Here is a 16,398-nt window from a genome sequence, read left to right as displayed (position 1 = left end):
TCATAAGCTTCACCATACTCCCAAAGAGATACTGAAAGGTTTAAGAGCTCCTGCACTACACCCTGATGTATCACCAAATATACTTGCCTTCCTGTTAGGCAACTGCAACAAACCCTATTCTCCCGTGTGAGAAAAAGTGATCAATCACTCCTATTTGGAGAATACTCACTACTGTACAGAAAGATTGTGACAGAGCAGACACAGAAATAGATGCAGGGCCAGACACAGGGGTGGCCTTGGGGAGACCCAGCAACATCAGCAATTCGTCCTTCAGCCCTGCCCAAGGTCAGATGACAGGCAGCCCCAGATAGTCAGTCGTCCATCTCTATGCCATATCCCCATCACCACCCCAAACAGCTGATGTCCATGAATATACTGCCCGAGAATAAACGCTAGATTTAATCGCGAGCTGTTGAGTTCACAGTAGTAAAGATATCTATCTGTCTCTGACTTAGAGCTCCTCAAGGGTTTCTGATCTCACTCTGCACCAGGGGTAGTCCTCTGATCAGGATATAAGTCTTTAGCCTTCTCTAATCTCCATACCTTCTGGTTCAGTGTGGGCCCCTCTCATTCTGCCTTGCCTGCATATAAAGTCTCTTCTCCTCTTCTCCCCTCTTGAGATGTAGCAAGGGGTAGGTAAAAGAACACTGGATGGAGGCAGCTGGGATAGAGCACCAGCTCTGGAGTCAGGAGAAACCTGAGTTCAAATCCAGCCTCACACACTTACTAGCTGTGTCACTTACCCCAATTACTTCAAAACCAAACAAATAAATAAAGGGCATTGGATGGAGTCAGAAACCTTGGGCCTGAGTCCTACTTTCTGCTCCTTAGCTATGTAACTCTGACCAAGTCCCTTACCTTTTCTTAGCCTCAATTTCATTTGTAAAATGAGGGGCTGGATCTCCAACGTTCTTCTCAACTCTAGATCCTATGGAGTTTGGGGGACCTCTCTCAGGGAATAGGGGATGATGATGGCCAATCTGTAGTTATTATACTTGGCCCAGACTGGATCTGTGATCCCATCATGGTCCCCTGTACTCATCCAGATCATAACCCTTTCTATCCTTCTCACATAGTTAGATTCTTATTCATATCCATTAATTCTCCATAGAATTTATAATCCATAAAGAATAATAAAGTTTTCAAATATTTCCAAATTAACATTATAACCATTGGGAGGTCACTCTGTCATGTCTCAATCTCAATAAATACACACCCACCTCCTTTTTTAAGCAGATAGACTACTAATAATAACTAACAACTATATGGAGCTTTAGGTTTACAAAGCACTTTATAAATACTATCTCATTTGATTTTTACAACAATCCTGGTGAGTAGGTGCTATTATTATCCCATTTTACAGATGAGGAAACTGAGTAAGACAGGTTAAATGACTCGCTCAGGGTCATACCAGCTAGTCAGTATCTGAATCAGGATTTGAACTCAGTTCTTCCTGACTCCAGGTCCGGTGCTTTATCCACCTAGTCTCTATGTATTTGATGATGCCTTTTATGGCACTTCTGTCATGCCAGTCGTTGTTGGTAACTTGACCTCTGCCATGCCTCTCCCCATTGCCCTTTGGATCACCAGCAGTTGGAATTCTCCTGAAATCCTGGTGCTTCATGTCTAGCAGGAGTTAGAAATACTTCTGGGCTGTTCAATATGGAAGTCTTTGCAGAGTAGCCTGGTATTTAGAAATTTAGAGGGAGGGAGGGATTGGATTAGATGACTTCTTAAATCTTCTTAAGATGTCTTCTACCTCTAAGATTCTATAAGAACCCCATCTGGGACAACTAGGTGGCACAGTGGATAGAGCACCAGCTTGGGAGTCAGGAAGACCTGAGTTCAAATCCGGCCTCAGACACTTGCTAGCTGTGTGACCCTGGGCAAGTCACTTAATCCAGATTGCCTAAAAAAGAAAGAAAGAGAAAGGAAAAAACCCCATTCCAAAGCCTGAGACACAATTGCTACTACATGGCCACCTTCTCTGGTCCCTATTCCCCAGTTTCTCTGTGCTATATCCCAGCATCTATACTGCTGTTACAGCCAATAAAGGGTTAATGCCCCATCTGTCCTCTACGATAGGAGTTTGGGGCAGTTTGTAACAGAGATCAGGTTTCTATGCATGGAACTGAGTCACCATCCAGGCCAAGCTCCCTGCTTCCCTAGGAAACCCAGACAAAGCCTAGAGGAAGCTCCCGATTTCCCAATCATACCCAAGGACTACTTATCCACTCCGCACCCCCCTGCAGGTGGCCAGTCCCCCTTCCCCAGGGTTGAACCGAAATCTTTGCCCTTCAGAGACCTGATCAGTCAGTCAATAAATATTTAATGAACACCTATTAGATGCAGTGTGCTAAGTTAACCTGGGTAGGAATAGGGTTACAATCAGCTTATCCAAATTCTTCCTGACCCCTGTGCTTTCTTCCTTCTCCCCCTTTTACCTCAAGTTCCCAAATCTGCAGGATGTTAATTCTTGGGAAGTCATTTCTGCCGGCCAGCTAAGATGTCTTAGGAGAATGAGGAGCTCAGAGGGCTCTCAAACCCCTCCCCTGCCTTCAGAGCCCTGGATGACTCCCCATAACTCCACCTCAACTTTCTTTTCTCTGGACCCCAGAAGCTCTTGGTGTTTCCTCATAGTCATAGACCCCTTTGGCAGACTGGCAAAGCCCATGACCTGCTTCTCAGAATAAAATAAAATACATAGTATTTCAAAGGAAACTAATCATGGTGAAATCGAATTATCAAAATATTTTAAAAGTCAAGTTCACAGACCCCAGGTTAAGAATCTCTGAGTGAAAGGCTCTCTGAGAGGTGACAGAACAGGCACCTCCTGAGTCCTGTTAAAGCAGGATCAACTTGGCGTCCATTGTGCCAAGATCTTCCCCCTCCTTGTGGTCTTAGGAGATATGGACTTTATGGGCTCTGCTGGGTAAAGAGGGGCTGGAGTCTCCATGACTGCTGGAGAGGGAAGAGGAGAGAGACCCAGAGAGATTCCTGAGTTTCGGTGGGCAAATGTGGGAGGAATGTGAAGGCTGGTGAGGGAACAGCTGAGATTCCAGGGTCAGCATCTCCAGAGACCCAGCTGACTGAGATTTGGTTTCTTTCCCTCCCTCCATCTCTCTCTCTCTCTCTCTCTCTCTCTCTCTCTCTCTCTCTCTCTCTCTCTGTGCCCGCACATGCATGGATCAAACACTGGAGATTAGGGGCCCTGCTAGCTCAATCCCCCACCAACCTCTATCCCTCTTTGTAGCCAGTTTCAGAGCTGAGGGAAGAAGGCAGATATTACCCTGCCCCTGGCTCACCCAGTTGTTCCTGCCCCCCCTTCCATCCTATCATCTGTCACTGCCTCTCAGTTTCTCAGCCTGATTAGCTTTACTTCCGCCTATCTCTTTCTAAGTCTCATTTTCCATATGTCTCTGCCTCTTTCCATATCTGTACCTCTTTGTCTGTCTTCACCTCTATTTTGGTCTCACTTTCCAGGGATGACCACTTTTGTGGCAAAAGGAATGATGTATACATGTATAATAGTGTGGGTATTAGGGGCAGCAAGGCGGTGCAGTGGATAGAACATCGGTCTTGGAACCAGAAAGATCTTGAGTTCAAAGGTGACCTCACACACTTACTAGCTGTGTGACCCTGGTCAAGTCATTTAACTTCTATTTGCTTCAATTTCTCATCTGCAAAATGGGGACACACTGGAGAAAGAAATGGCAAACCACTCCAGTATCTTTGCCAAAAAAAACCCCAAATGGAGTCACAAAGAGTCAGACAAGACTGAAACAACTAAACAACAACATGTACATATATACATGTGCATATATATTATAAATATAATATACTATGTGTGTGTTTTCCTTATGTGTGCTGTTTGTGTGTGTTGTAGATCTGTATTTATCTGCATATCTAATGTAAGTGAGATGCAACTTGGAGTCATAAACTCTACAATCACTCTCACTCCGGATCTTGGGATGACCTCATCAGTTTAGACTTCGCTGAATCACAGCCCTTTAGTCACTTCATGCCGGACAGGAAGTGTTGGCTCACATAGCCCTCTACCCCCCCCTGCCCCCCACATCCTCCCCTTCCACTGGCCAAAGCCTCCTACTCTTCAGCTAAAGGGCTTGAAACTGACCCTAGCCTAGAGAAAATACATCTAGTCAGAATTTATCCGGGCCCATAGCGCCCTCTGTTGACCACCCTGAAGTACACAGCCTGTCCATGTCCAGAACAGGTCCCTGACTTCTGGGATCAATCCCATCCTTGCCCCTGCCTCCGTTCAGGACAACTCATCCCAAAGCCCACACACAGAGGGGGTGCAGGTGAATATTTGTCTCTTAAGACCAGTCTCATTCTTGATTTGCTGCCGTCCCTGACGGCAGAAGTTCTCATTGTAGCTAACTTCCATCCTTCCTGCTGCAGGACCAATCCCTTTCCTGGGGCTGAGAGCTAAGAGACACAATCCCTTCAAACGTTTCTTTTCCATTCCTCAGGGTCCAACCCCTCTTCCCTTTCAACTACCCTAGCTTCTCACGATTCCCTTGAGTTGGAGCCCAGGGGAGGTGATTTAGGCCTTCAGGATTCTTTCCCATTCCTCCACCCAATCCTATCTACAATATAGTAGAAAGAAGTACACGAGTTGGAAACAGGAAACCAAGGTTTAAATACTGTTTCTGCTACTTCCTGGCTATACAGACACTGAGCAAGTTATTTCACGTTTCTAGAGTTCAGTTTCCCCATCTGTAAAATGGGGACAATAACATTTGAGCTATCCATCTCATAGTGTTACTGTGAAGATCAAACTAGATAATGGAGATTTTACCATAAAGACTTATATGACTGCAAAGTAGTAGTAGTAGTAGTAGTAGTAGTAGTAGTAGTAGTAGTAGTAGTAGTAGCAGCAGCAGCAGCAGCAGCAATAATTGTAGTAGTAGTAGCAGTAGTAGTAGTAGTGGTAGTAGTGGTAGTAGTAGTAGTAGTAGTAGCAATAGTAGTAGTAGTAGTAGTAGTAGTAGTAGTAGTAAAAACCATAAAACCTTATACAACTGTAAAGTAGTAGTAGTAGTAGTAGTAGTAGTAGTAGTAGTAGTAGTAGCAACAGCAGCAATAATTGTATTAGTAGTAGCAGTAGTAGTAGTAGTGGTAGTAGTGGTAGTAGTGGTAGTAGTAGTAGTAGTAGTAGCAATAGTAGTAGTAGTAAAAACCATAAAACCTTATACGACTGCAAGGTAGTAGTACTACTACTAGTACTAGTATGGCAGCTAGGTGTTTCAGTGAATAGAGTGCCTAGGACTGGAGTCAGGAAGACCAGAGTTCAAATCTGGCTTCAGACACTTATTAGCTGTGTGACTCTGAGCAAGTCACTTAACCCTGATTGCCTCAGTTTCCTTATCTGTAAAATGAGCTGGAGAAGGAAATGGCAAACCATTCCAATATCTCTGCCAAGAAAACCCCAAATGGCATCATGAAGAATCAGATACACCTGAACAATAATACCGCTAAGGGAGAGATCTGCCCAATGACTTGATAAATTGCTGGGGAAATGACATCGCTATTGATATTGCCACTATAGATTAGACCAGAAGGTGTATTTATAACGGAGTTGAGGCTGAACGGAAGCACAGTCCACCAATTCTTTCACAGAGGTCAATGATGGAATTAGTAGAATTTTTTCATCTTGTACTCAAATGAAAATATCATTTCATGAGATACTCAGTCCCCTCATTTGGAAATGGGCACAATAAACAATTACAGAAAGACCATATGATGATTATTGCAGAGGATGTTATCTGCTTCTCCAACAGACTTAAGAGATAAGTAAATTCGATTTCAATGCAAAAGCAGAGACATAAGGGAAGAAAATAAAATATTGACATGACAGGGTCATTTCAAAATCAGCTTTCTGTTTGTATTATTCAGATCACCAACTAATTAGAGCAAAGTTAACAATCAAAAGGGTAAAGACACTGCATGCCAACCTATTCTTCTTTTTGAAGAAGTTCTGAAAAATGGAAGATAGACGAAAATAAAGACATTGAGTCTATCGCCATTTCTTAGGGAGATTTAATCAGTGTAAAACATGTGCCCACATGAGATTAAAACAACCCAGAAGCCGCCTTAGCCAACAAACACCATCTCCTTGCTATGCAGAGAGACATGGAGGCAACACAGATTTAGAGTAAGTTAGAATTATTTGCAAAATGTATCAGAGAATGATGGCAGAAGAATTGTGAACAGTGATGACTTAGAAAACAGTAAAAAAAAAAAAACAAAAATAGTACTTGGGGAAAATGAAGCTTCAATGAACTAGTTGTAAGATTCATTTAGGCCAAAACAGCATTTATAAATATAAAGATTTACAACAAATAGGTGTAAAATGAAACAGATTTGCCACCATCTATTTTCACCAGCAATGATAATGGAACTAGCTAGCACATCTGGAGTCTAACACCTTAGCAAGTGAAGTACTAGATAAAAAGGTAGAAATGATATTTAGGAAGATAAACTTGGAAACATAGTAAAAGAGTGGAAAAGATAATGAATGGTATTTTTTTTAAGTTTGCTAAAAAGACGTCAGCAATACCAACCCATAAGCCTACTTTTATTATCTCTTCAAAATGTCTGTGAGAATGGTTTACATATGTCATTAAGGATGTCATTGATGAGAATATGAGAAAGAAACTGATAGGCTTTTGCAAATGATTTTCTAACAAAGACCACATCTTCACAGTCATACGATTGACTAAGAGGCGCAGAGACTACAAAATCTGATACATCCATTGTTGATTACAAAAAATTATTAGACCCAACGGAGCAAAATGTGGTCTTATTCATCATACATCAAGGTCATCCAAGATTACCTTGATAGAGGCAATAACACAGAGAACTTTGTCCAACAATCTTCTCATCCTTAATATGGACTAAGGTATACAACAGGGAGATGTATGCTCACTGAAAGTTTTGGACATTGTACTGGAGGATGTCTAGAACATAGTCCAAATGAAAAAGGGATTCCCTATAGATGGTGAGGTCTCTCAGATGCTTCTGGTTTGAGGATGACATTATGCTGATTGTGCCATGTCTGGATCCACAGTTACACCAAATAGATTGGTCTAATGATTACAGGAGACAAAACCAAATAGATGAAGAATGCCCAGATCATGGTATGAAACTGGATAGGTGACCTATTGAGTTAATCCAATGATACCTATATTTTGGTGGATAGGTACTGCAGACGGACAATGGCCTGGGCCCAGAATTAAGGGCGAAGAGGAGAATGGAATGGGAAATTCCATTACAGTTTGGAAAATCATGATGCGTTTGTAATGATTTCAAGCTGTTCTCTGACTCAAAAACCCATTTTTCTCTGCACTGATATTCTCTCTTCTCTTGAGCTATGAACCATAGAACAGTATCATCTCTAAAGAATCAGAATGGTGGGTGATGGAAAGGGCAATAGAGACTTATGATGGATATAAACAGGTCACATCATGCTACCAATTATGATTTTAAAGGAAGTTATCAAGGGTGAGGTATCCAGGGCAAGGGATAGATAGTTCAGATGCTGTCCTGGTACCCACAGAATGCTCCAAGGCCTAGAGGAAGGCTACCGGCATGTAGGGTAGATATTCTATGAAGAATTTATGGGATGATATGGATAAGAATCGCCTGGGATAAGAATTAGATGAGAAGTGATTTGCACCAGTAAAGAAAGTACCCACTTCAATGAGATAAAGAATCCATGAAAGTATTATCATTATCATCATCATTAGTTAATTACTCTTTTTTTTTAGGGTGTATCCATGTTTATTTCTCTCAAACTGGGCAGTATGCATGCGTCCATGCGTGGGAGCCAGTCTGGAACCGAGGTCCTCATTAATTACTCTTATTCTACAACAGCCACCACCAGGCTGGGCCTTTGTCACTCCTTGACAACCTGGGGTCTACTCGATCCCCAGATACTCCTCTGCCACTTTAAAAACAAAAGTCAATTTTTCCCTGAGTGGCAACAGCTAGGTGTCAGGGTGGGCACACTGTGAGACTGGGAGTCAGGAAGACCTGAGTTCAAGTCTTGACTCAGACACAAGTCACTAAACCTCTCTGTGGCTAATTTCCTCATCTGTAGAATGGGAATAATAATGGCACCTACCTCTCAGGGCTGTTGTGAGGCTCTAATAAGGTAAAATATGTAAAGCAAACTTTAAAGCACTATATTAAGGCTGGCTATTATTATTATTGGTCTATTATTAGAAATTCTCTTTTGCCTTTCATCCTCACCCCCAAACACGTGCCCTGATATCAATCTCAATGTCAAATAGTTTTATTGCCTGTTTTCCTCTTGAGGGCACTTAGACCAATACCCCCCAGGCCAGGAACCCACCCAACCCCACGGATCCCACTTCATACAAAGCTGAGTCTTGTCCTTTAAGCGTAAGGGCTGGGGAGGGGAGTTGACTGAGGCACTTGGAGACTGACAGCTGTAACTAGGGAAGCGAAGCCCCAGCAGGAGTAGGGAGGTCCCAGTAGCCTTGCAGCGGGAAGACCCCAGACTGGTACCTTTCCCTAAGCAGCCCGACAGGGGCAATGAGGTTACTTCTGGTCCCCCAGGACTTCTGGTCAGATCTTGCTGGTCCCTATTCCTAATGTCACTAAGGCCATCCCGGTTACAACGTCACATCCTGTGACCCCAAGGGGGAACATTAAGAAAAGCACCAACCAAGGAGCTGCCTATCAGGGTGGAGATGTTGAGTTGGGGCTGGGGGGGAGTCAGTCAATGAGATTAGGGGTCCCTGCCCTGAACCACATGTTCGAGGCCCTGCCCCGACAGGAGAAAGGGAGGGAGGAAGAGAGGAGGTGGGGCCTGGGTGTCGGGGTGGGGGGTGGGGGGGCCTGGTCCAGGGGTCAGCAGTGTCCACCAATTGCCCAGCAGCCTCCGGCCCTCCTAGCTGCCTGTCGCTCCTTCGGGGCTGTCCTCTGGAGCTGGGCTCGAGCCTGAGGGGGAGACACACATTTTTGCTGCGATCTTTCCCCCAACCTTCCTCCCCACCCTTGGCCTGACTCTGAAGCTCAGAGATACCCAGATCCTTAGAGCTGGAAGGTTTATTGTTGCATGGCTTGCCCAGGAATCTCTTCTACCACATGACAAGTGGCCATACAAGGCCTTAAGTAATGAGGAATCCATCACCTCATGGGGCAGCAGCTCTTGTCACTGCTATCATTATTGTTCTGCAACAGCTCTTCACCTACTTGGAAATAACTATCACATCCTCCATCAGTCTCCTCTTATCCAAGCTAACTAGCCCCAGTTGATCCTCTCGTGGTGAGGTGTCTGACAACCTACAACCCCTGACCTCTGGCCCCTGTACATAACTCCTTTTTTTTTGTGAGGCAATTGGGGTCAAGTGACTTGCCCAGAGTCACACAGCTAGTGAGTGTTATGTGTCTGAGACCACATTTGAACTCAGATCCTCCTGACTCCAGGGCCGGTGCTCTATCCACTGCGCCACCTAGCTGCCCCTACGTAACTCCTTCTTGGCTGTTCTGGCCCAGCTAGATATTCTACTTCCTCCCAAACCCCTCTTATCTCAAGTACTCACAGGACGTTTAGGCACGCAGGAAATCTGAGGGGGCTCCCACTGGCCATCCTCAAGGCACCGGATCAGGGGAGAGTTGCGCTGGGCCAGCCCTTCCTGGCAGTGATAGCGAAGCACATCATCTACTTCATAGCGGGACCTTGGCCGGCCAAAGACCAGAGCCAAGGGCAGCTCTGGGGGTGGTCCGCAGGACACTAGGAGGAGGAGATTGTGAGAGGCAGTCAGGGAGGGTGAGTCCTGGCTGGGACCAGTGGTAGCTCCCACAGCTGCAACAGGGACAACATGGGACAACTGGGAACACCACCCAGACACATACCAAGGGGCTCCAAGGGGAGCCCAAATCACACTGATTGATAACTAGCTGTCCCTCTTTTCCCTTCCTGGGTCAGGTTGCTAGCTCAGTACAATCAGTGCCCCAACCACAAGGTTAGTACAGCATCTCTAATCACCATGATATTTATTTATACTTATTTGGTTGGCAATCAATCATTCTGCTATCCCCAGTTCTAGCTCCTCACCCTAGTATGCCCAAGCCCCTACCCCTCTCCAGCTGGTCCCATCCCTCTTCACCTCTCCCTCAGCGTCTTTCAGCCCCCTACTTCTATCCCCCTGTGTCCCCAGCTCCCTGCCCCTCTCCTCTAGTGCCCCCTAGCCCCTTGACCCTCTTCCCCACGGTTTCTAGTGCCTCTCTTCTCAGCCCTCATCCCTCTCTCCCCATTCCACTCCCTCTGGTCTTTCCTCACCCAGCCCCATCTTGCAGGTATAGGACAGGTGGTAGTTGCAGGGAACATCACTCCACTGTCCCTGGTCATGCCAGACCATGACCACACAGTTTTCTCCAGATAGGAAGTAGCTGTCTGGCTGCCCTGGGTTCCAGTTCTCATAAAGCTAAGGAAGAGAAGAAAGAAGGAGGACATCCGTGGGACACTGAAGGAAGCTAAGAGCTGAGGGGAGAGGGACGGAAGCTGGGGGACATTTACGAATAAGGGCAAGGATTTGGAAGCCTTGGGAGAGGGCAGGAGCTGGGGGACATGGTAGTGAGAGGAGCTGGGGAGATATTAAGAGAAAAGAACAGGGGCTTAGGGGCACTAGGGGAGAAGGTGATGCCTGGGAAGACACTAGGAAAGAGGGACAGGAGCTTTGGGGCATGGAAGGAGAAATCTAGGGACTGGGGTACAAAGGAGAAGGGTAGGGGCTTGAAGGAGACATTAAGGGAAGAAAAGGCTGGAAAGAAACCAATATGTGTATGTGAAGACTTGGTTCTCCTCTCACCAAGGGAACTCCATCTGACCACAGGAAATCTCCCTCAATGGTTCTGTCGTTCAGCCCAATCCATTGGTATTCTCTGTATTGATCTAGAGAAGAGACAGATAACAGAGATTTTAAGAATGAAGCCTGCAGTGCTTCTACAGACCAGCAGAGGGCACCATTTCTCCGTTAGAACAGCACACTACATTTACCACTAGGCGAAGTTCCTTCTGATCCTTCCTACTACCCCTCTTCCCATTCTTCCCTATATGAGAGTGGGACCCAGCTAAAGGTAAATGGGGAAATGATAGTGCTTGAAGTCTGGCAATCAGGGATGCAGAAATGAGGTTATAAAACTGTTCGGAGGAGGCAGCTAGGTAGCGCAGTGGATAGAACTACAGCCTTGGAGTCAGGAGGATTTATGTTCAAATCTGGCCTCAGACACATAACACTGACTAGCTGTGTGACCCTGGGGAAGTCACCAAACAAGCAAACAAACAAACAAAAAACCCTGTTCAGAGTATGAAAGAAAAGGAGGTGGGGATTTGACCCTAGAAAAAGAAGGAAACTTTTCAACAAAGCCAAGAGTTCTGCAGGACAAACTGGAATATAAGAGTGAGACAAGGAAGACTAGATGGCAGGAGAAGCCAGAAGAGCTACAGCCAATAAACTCTGGGGTTCAATCTCTAAAGTCCCTTTCCCAGCTCAAAAATCTATTATCTTATGAGCTGCTTTTCTATGGCTTAGCAGATGTAGTATCACTTTCCTTTTTTGTATATCTTCTAAGCCATAGGAAAGCTGTTCATATAATAATAGATTTAGAGGATAGAAGGCATTAAAGAGGCAAACCTCAGTTGCACTGGTATAATAGCAGAATTAGGGTTTGAACTAGGTCCTCTGACTCAAAATTCATTGTATGCACCATCAAATTGTAACTCAAAACACCTAATTTCTCATCCTGGTAGCCTGTTCCCCAAGAGGAAAGAGAAGGGAATATATTTATAGTGAGGGATGAGGCATGAGGAACATGAAAATATCATAGGTATCCTGGATTTGGACTTTTTCTCTTCTTCTAAAATGTGGCATTAGAGGGAACAAGGCTTAGAGACCGGGGAGCAAGCTCTGACAACCAGAAAACAGGGGGAAGGGGAAGAAGTACAAATATGCAGGAATGATAGAAAATATAGAGTTCCTGATTCACTGGGGGGGGGAAGAGAGTGGGGGAGGAGAGGAACTGGCAGACCACCTGGGAGTGATTCAATGTGGTAACCAGAAAACCATGGTCAATTATTCAAAATATGGATGCAGGGCAATCAGGTTCAAAGTAGCAGAGCTAGAAATGAAACCAGGTCCCATGATTAAATTCTGAGCACTTTTCACTGTATCAGTATGGATGTTACTTCTATATGCCAATAGTGGTATATTTTCACTATCACAATGTAAGACAGGAGAATGTTAGGTGCAAATCACAATTCATATACTTACTGGTTGTGTGTTCACAGGCAACCCACTGAAAACACTATATAAATGTCAGTATTTTTTGCCATCAGGAGTAAGTATATTTTGGTTTATTTCAACATGATCAATAGCTCCAAGCCAGGGCTGACCCCTGGAGCTTTGGTACAATGTTATGGCCAGGCTCAGTTTATATAAGGGCACAGCATTCCTGATCCAGCCCGGTCACTGGGGCTTCAGGAAGGACATTTCTGTTTTCAGCACCTTGGAAAGCACAGGGCACACGTGTGTTTGTTTAATGCGTTAATACCCCAGTGGCTCCCCAAAGTCCACCAGGGCCCCCTCATCCCTGCCCACAGGGGCCTAGCTTACTGTTGATGAAATTCTGCTCCTCAGGTGTGCTGATGCTGGCTAAGTGGGCTCCATGAATCCTGCATTGAGTTTCAGCCTCCTCCCAGCTCCTCCGAGTTGAAAAATGCTTGTAGCAAGAACCCTGGAAGGCATCCCAGCCTGAACTGCAGGATCGGAGTCCTGAGGCAGAAAGGGGAGTGAGGTCAGATGGAAGGGAAGAGGGTAGAAGAGCATCTCTTGCCTCTACTGGGGGTTATTGCTGCCGGCCAGGAAGGCTCAGTTTAGCTACCATCTCCTCCACAAAACCTTTCCTTATTTTCTTGGGAGGTATAAAGGCATTCTCAAAACTCAAGCTCCTTCCCTTTCTCAGTAGGAAAGGTGAGAGAGATAAAGAAGTAGGTGAGGCTGCTTAACAAGTTATCCAAGGCATGGTAGGAGGAGTGGGAAAAGCAGGTGGCCCTGATCCTACCCTACCCTGCCCCCCTCCAAGTTGACAGCAATTGAAATTCCCTCCTAAAATTTTCCTAGAATACTTTTTTTCTGGATTTCTCTTTATCTTTTAATCCAATTGGATTGTAAGCTCCTTGAGTCCAGGAACTATCTTTTGCTTCTTTTTGTATACCTAGTGCTTAGCAATGTGCCTGGCACATAGTAGGTGCTTCAATAAATGTTTATTGATTGATATCCATCACACTGTACCTTGTATTATATTTATGCATATATACATCATAAGCTCCCCAACAGCAGGGAGCATTTTGTTTTTAATTTTTGTATCCTCTGTGCCTAGCTGCCAGGGCTATAGGGCACATGGCCAATTAACCAATTTAATATAATTCAAGACAACAGCACTTATTAAGTGCTTACTTAAGCACTGTGCTAGGGGTTAGGGCAGGGATAGGGAACCTGCAGCCTTGAGGCCACATGTGGCCCTCTAGGTCCTCAAGCTCAGCCCTTTGACTGAATCCAAACTTCACAGAACAAATCCCCTTAATAAAAGGATTTGTTCTGTAAAACTTGGATTCAAGTCAAAAGGCCGGACCCGAGGACTTAGAAGACCACATATGGCCTTGAGGGTGCAGGGTCCCCACCCATAGGTTAGGGGTGCAGATGTTTGTTGAAGTGATGTGAATTGATGCAGTGACAGAGTTACAGAGTCCAAGGACTAGTGAATATAGAGGTCGGGGTACCAGAGAGGAAAGCGGGAACAAGGACACACTTTGAGGCTCTCAGATCCTTTCTCTTTCCAGCCTTGTTCCTTGACTTATCTTCCCCTAACCTCCAAGATGAGACAGGCCTCCCTGCTCTTATATTGTGGGAATTTGAGGTCTGGATCAGTAGGAATAAAAACTCTAGATCCTGGGGCTCTCAAGATTTATCCTTCTATCCCTTATCCTTCTAGAAACTTAGAATACAGGCTGGGGGAAGGGGTGTGGATCTCATCCTGAGTAGACCCCCTAATAGTTGAGTTGACTCTTTTGTCCCTTCCCGTCTCCACTCACCAATCTCGCACAAGTTCCCCCCATAGCCGGGAAGACATAAGCAGTGGACACCATCACCCTCCTCGTAGCATGTCCCCCCATTGTGACAGGGGCTGGGCACACAATCACCTGCAAAGGGGCAGAGGCATGAGACATGGAAATTGTGGTCTAAGAGTTCAGGCATCTGTAGGCGATCTCAAAATACAGGTAAGCTCCATCCCAGAATACGGCCTTGGCCATACCCAAACCTCCTCCCTGTCCAGAGCTCTCATCTTTCTCCTCCTCCCACCACCCCCTAGATCCTCATGCCCAACCCCTGAACCAGTACCAGGCTTGGATAGGATTGGTCCAACCCAGACCCCAAGTCTGTCCTCCCATTCCCACTGAGACCAGGACCAGGCAGTGGATAGAAGCCACAGGAAGGGGGCATGTACTCCTCCCCACAATCTAACTTTCTAGAAGTGGCCAGTTAGAAAGCCCTGCAGGTTCCCCTGGTCATCCTCTTTTGGTTCCCAGGTATTAAAGTTCACAAATCCCACTGAGCCTGGGATTCAATGTGGTAATTGCTGGGTGACTGAAGGCAGGAAGAACGACAACGGTCAAAGCCTCAGAGGAGAAATCTGACTTCCCCCTTTGTCTGCTTACAGTATCAGCCTGTTCTGGAGGCCACTGGAATCAAGAATTCAAACCCAGGAATTCTCAGATATTATGTCCATTCCATCCCTTCCCTGCTTAATATTGCTGGACCCTTGACCCTTTGTTCTCCAGGACTCCTTTTCATACTCTTCACTCCTGCTAGAGGAAGCTGCCCTTGACCTCATTCCACATCACAGCTCTTTCTCCCAGTCTTCTGTTATACAAGATTCTGTACGCCTTCCTTTTCCTTTAGTTCTCCTCCTTCCCAACACTATTCCATATTCCCTTCCCCCAAGAAGCCTTCCCAGCCATCACTGCCATCCCCCATCCAGCGCTATCTCTCCCCCAAGGTGACATCTAGAATGCTTACTGACATGGCCATCTGTTCCAATCTCTGTACCTGGTGTAAAGTGGCAGAGGATTCCGTTTTCCCCATCAAAGTAGGAGCTTCCTGAGGACAGAGAATCTGTCTTTTCCCAGAGATTGGGAACTTTCTGAGGGTTGGTACTGTCTTCCTCATCAAACTGTTGACTTCTTAAGGGCAAAATCCAGTCCTCTTCCTTCTTCTGGATCCTTCCCACCCTTTGCCTTCCCCCCACCCCAAATCCTAGGCCATTTATCTGCTAATAAAGGGTTCCCAAGATATAAATAGGAGATGAGAAGGACTGAATGATCAAAACACAAGTCAACAGAGCTTATTTTCTTTTTTTTTCTTTTTAGACAACTGGGGTTAAGTGACTTGCCCAGGTTCACACAGCTAGTAAGTGTCAGGTGTTTGGTCTGAGGCTGGATTTGGACTCAGGTCCTCCTGACTTCAGAGTGGGTGCTCAATCCGCTGTACCACCTGGAGCTTATTTTCTTGAAAGGTCTCAAAGCACCTTCTTTCAGAAAAGATGTGTGGGAAACCAGGGAATAATCAAAGATGATGAACAGGATAACCAAGGCAAGGTTGTTGCAAAGTAGGTAGAGCAAGTGGTTCCTGGTCATAGAGCTAGGCAAAAGGTGATCCCTACTGTCCAGTGGTTCAGGGATCTGTGCTCAGGTAGCCTTGTCCCCACTGGCTGGCTGCCTGCCTGCAGGGAAGCTGAGTAAAAGTGATATTGATGACATCAGGGTTAATCTAGTTCACATTTTCTAGAATGAATAGAGGTTTACAAAGCACTTCTCAACAACCCTATGAGGAAGGTTATTATAATTATCCTTAAACCCATTTTGCAAACGGGAAAACTGGACTGAAGTTCCAGCTTTGCCACTTCTAGCTGTGTGACCTTGAGCAAGATGCAGGTCATCTCAGAGCCTATTTCCTCATTTATAAAATGGTGAAAATTCCTATCTATATCATATAGCTATTATGAAAAAAGTATTTTGTAAATTCTGAAGTGTTATAGAAATGTGAGATATCAAACCGTATTCCCAAAGGCACACTGCCAGTGGACCTGAGCTGGCATTAGAACCCAATCTCCTGAACAGAGCCAGAGCTCTTTCCATCACATCAGATCATCTCTCTGGACCACTGCAGAATGTACGACCTTGGACGAATTCCTTCCCTCTTTGGGCCTCAGTTTCCTCAACTGTAAATAAAGGAGTTGGCCTAGATAATCTCTCTTCTCCATGCCAGTTCTAAATTTATGATCTTT

The 16,398-nt window shown here is 45.3% G+C and overlaps 1 protein-coding gene across 2 annotated transcripts in view; it reads right to left on the bottom strand.

The window, feature by feature from the left end:
- Window positions 1-6,046: 6,046 nt before the first annotated feature.
- BCAN (brevican) overlaps window positions 6,047-16,398 on the bottom strand; it is a 28,679-nt gene continuing 18,327 nt past the window's right edge. For both annotated transcript variants that reach the window (XM_020991983.1, XM_078156178.1), the window contains 6 exons: window positions 14,147-14,254; window positions 12,669-12,827; window positions 10,866-10,948; window positions 10,337-10,481; window positions 9,597-9,787; window positions 6,047-8,991 (listed from right to left, as the gene is read on the bottom strand). In XM_020991983.1, the coding sequence (XP_020847642.1) occupies window positions 8,902-8,991; window positions 9,597-9,787; window positions 10,337-10,481; window positions 10,866-10,948; window positions 12,669-12,827; window positions 14,147-14,254 (776 nt within the window). In that variant the 3' untranslated portion in view covers window positions 6,047-8,901. The remainder of the gene's footprint in view (window positions 8,992-9,596; window positions 9,788-10,336; window positions 10,482-10,865; window positions 10,949-12,668; window positions 12,828-14,146; window positions 14,255-16,398) is intronic.

Source organism: Phascolarctos cinereus, unplaced genomic scaffold (assembly GCF_003287225.1).
Source record: "Phascolarctos cinereus isolate Bilbo 61053 unplaced genomic scaffold, phaCin_HiC Scaffold_5;HRSCAF=322, whole genome shotgun sequence".
In the NCBI taxonomy this organism is placed as follows: domain Eukaryota; kingdom Metazoa; phylum Chordata; class Mammalia; order Diprotodontia; family Phascolarctidae; genus Phascolarctos; species Phascolarctos cinereus.
The sequence above is the reverse complement of the archived record's forward strand: the minus strand, read 5'-3'. Positions and strand labels throughout refer to the sequence as shown.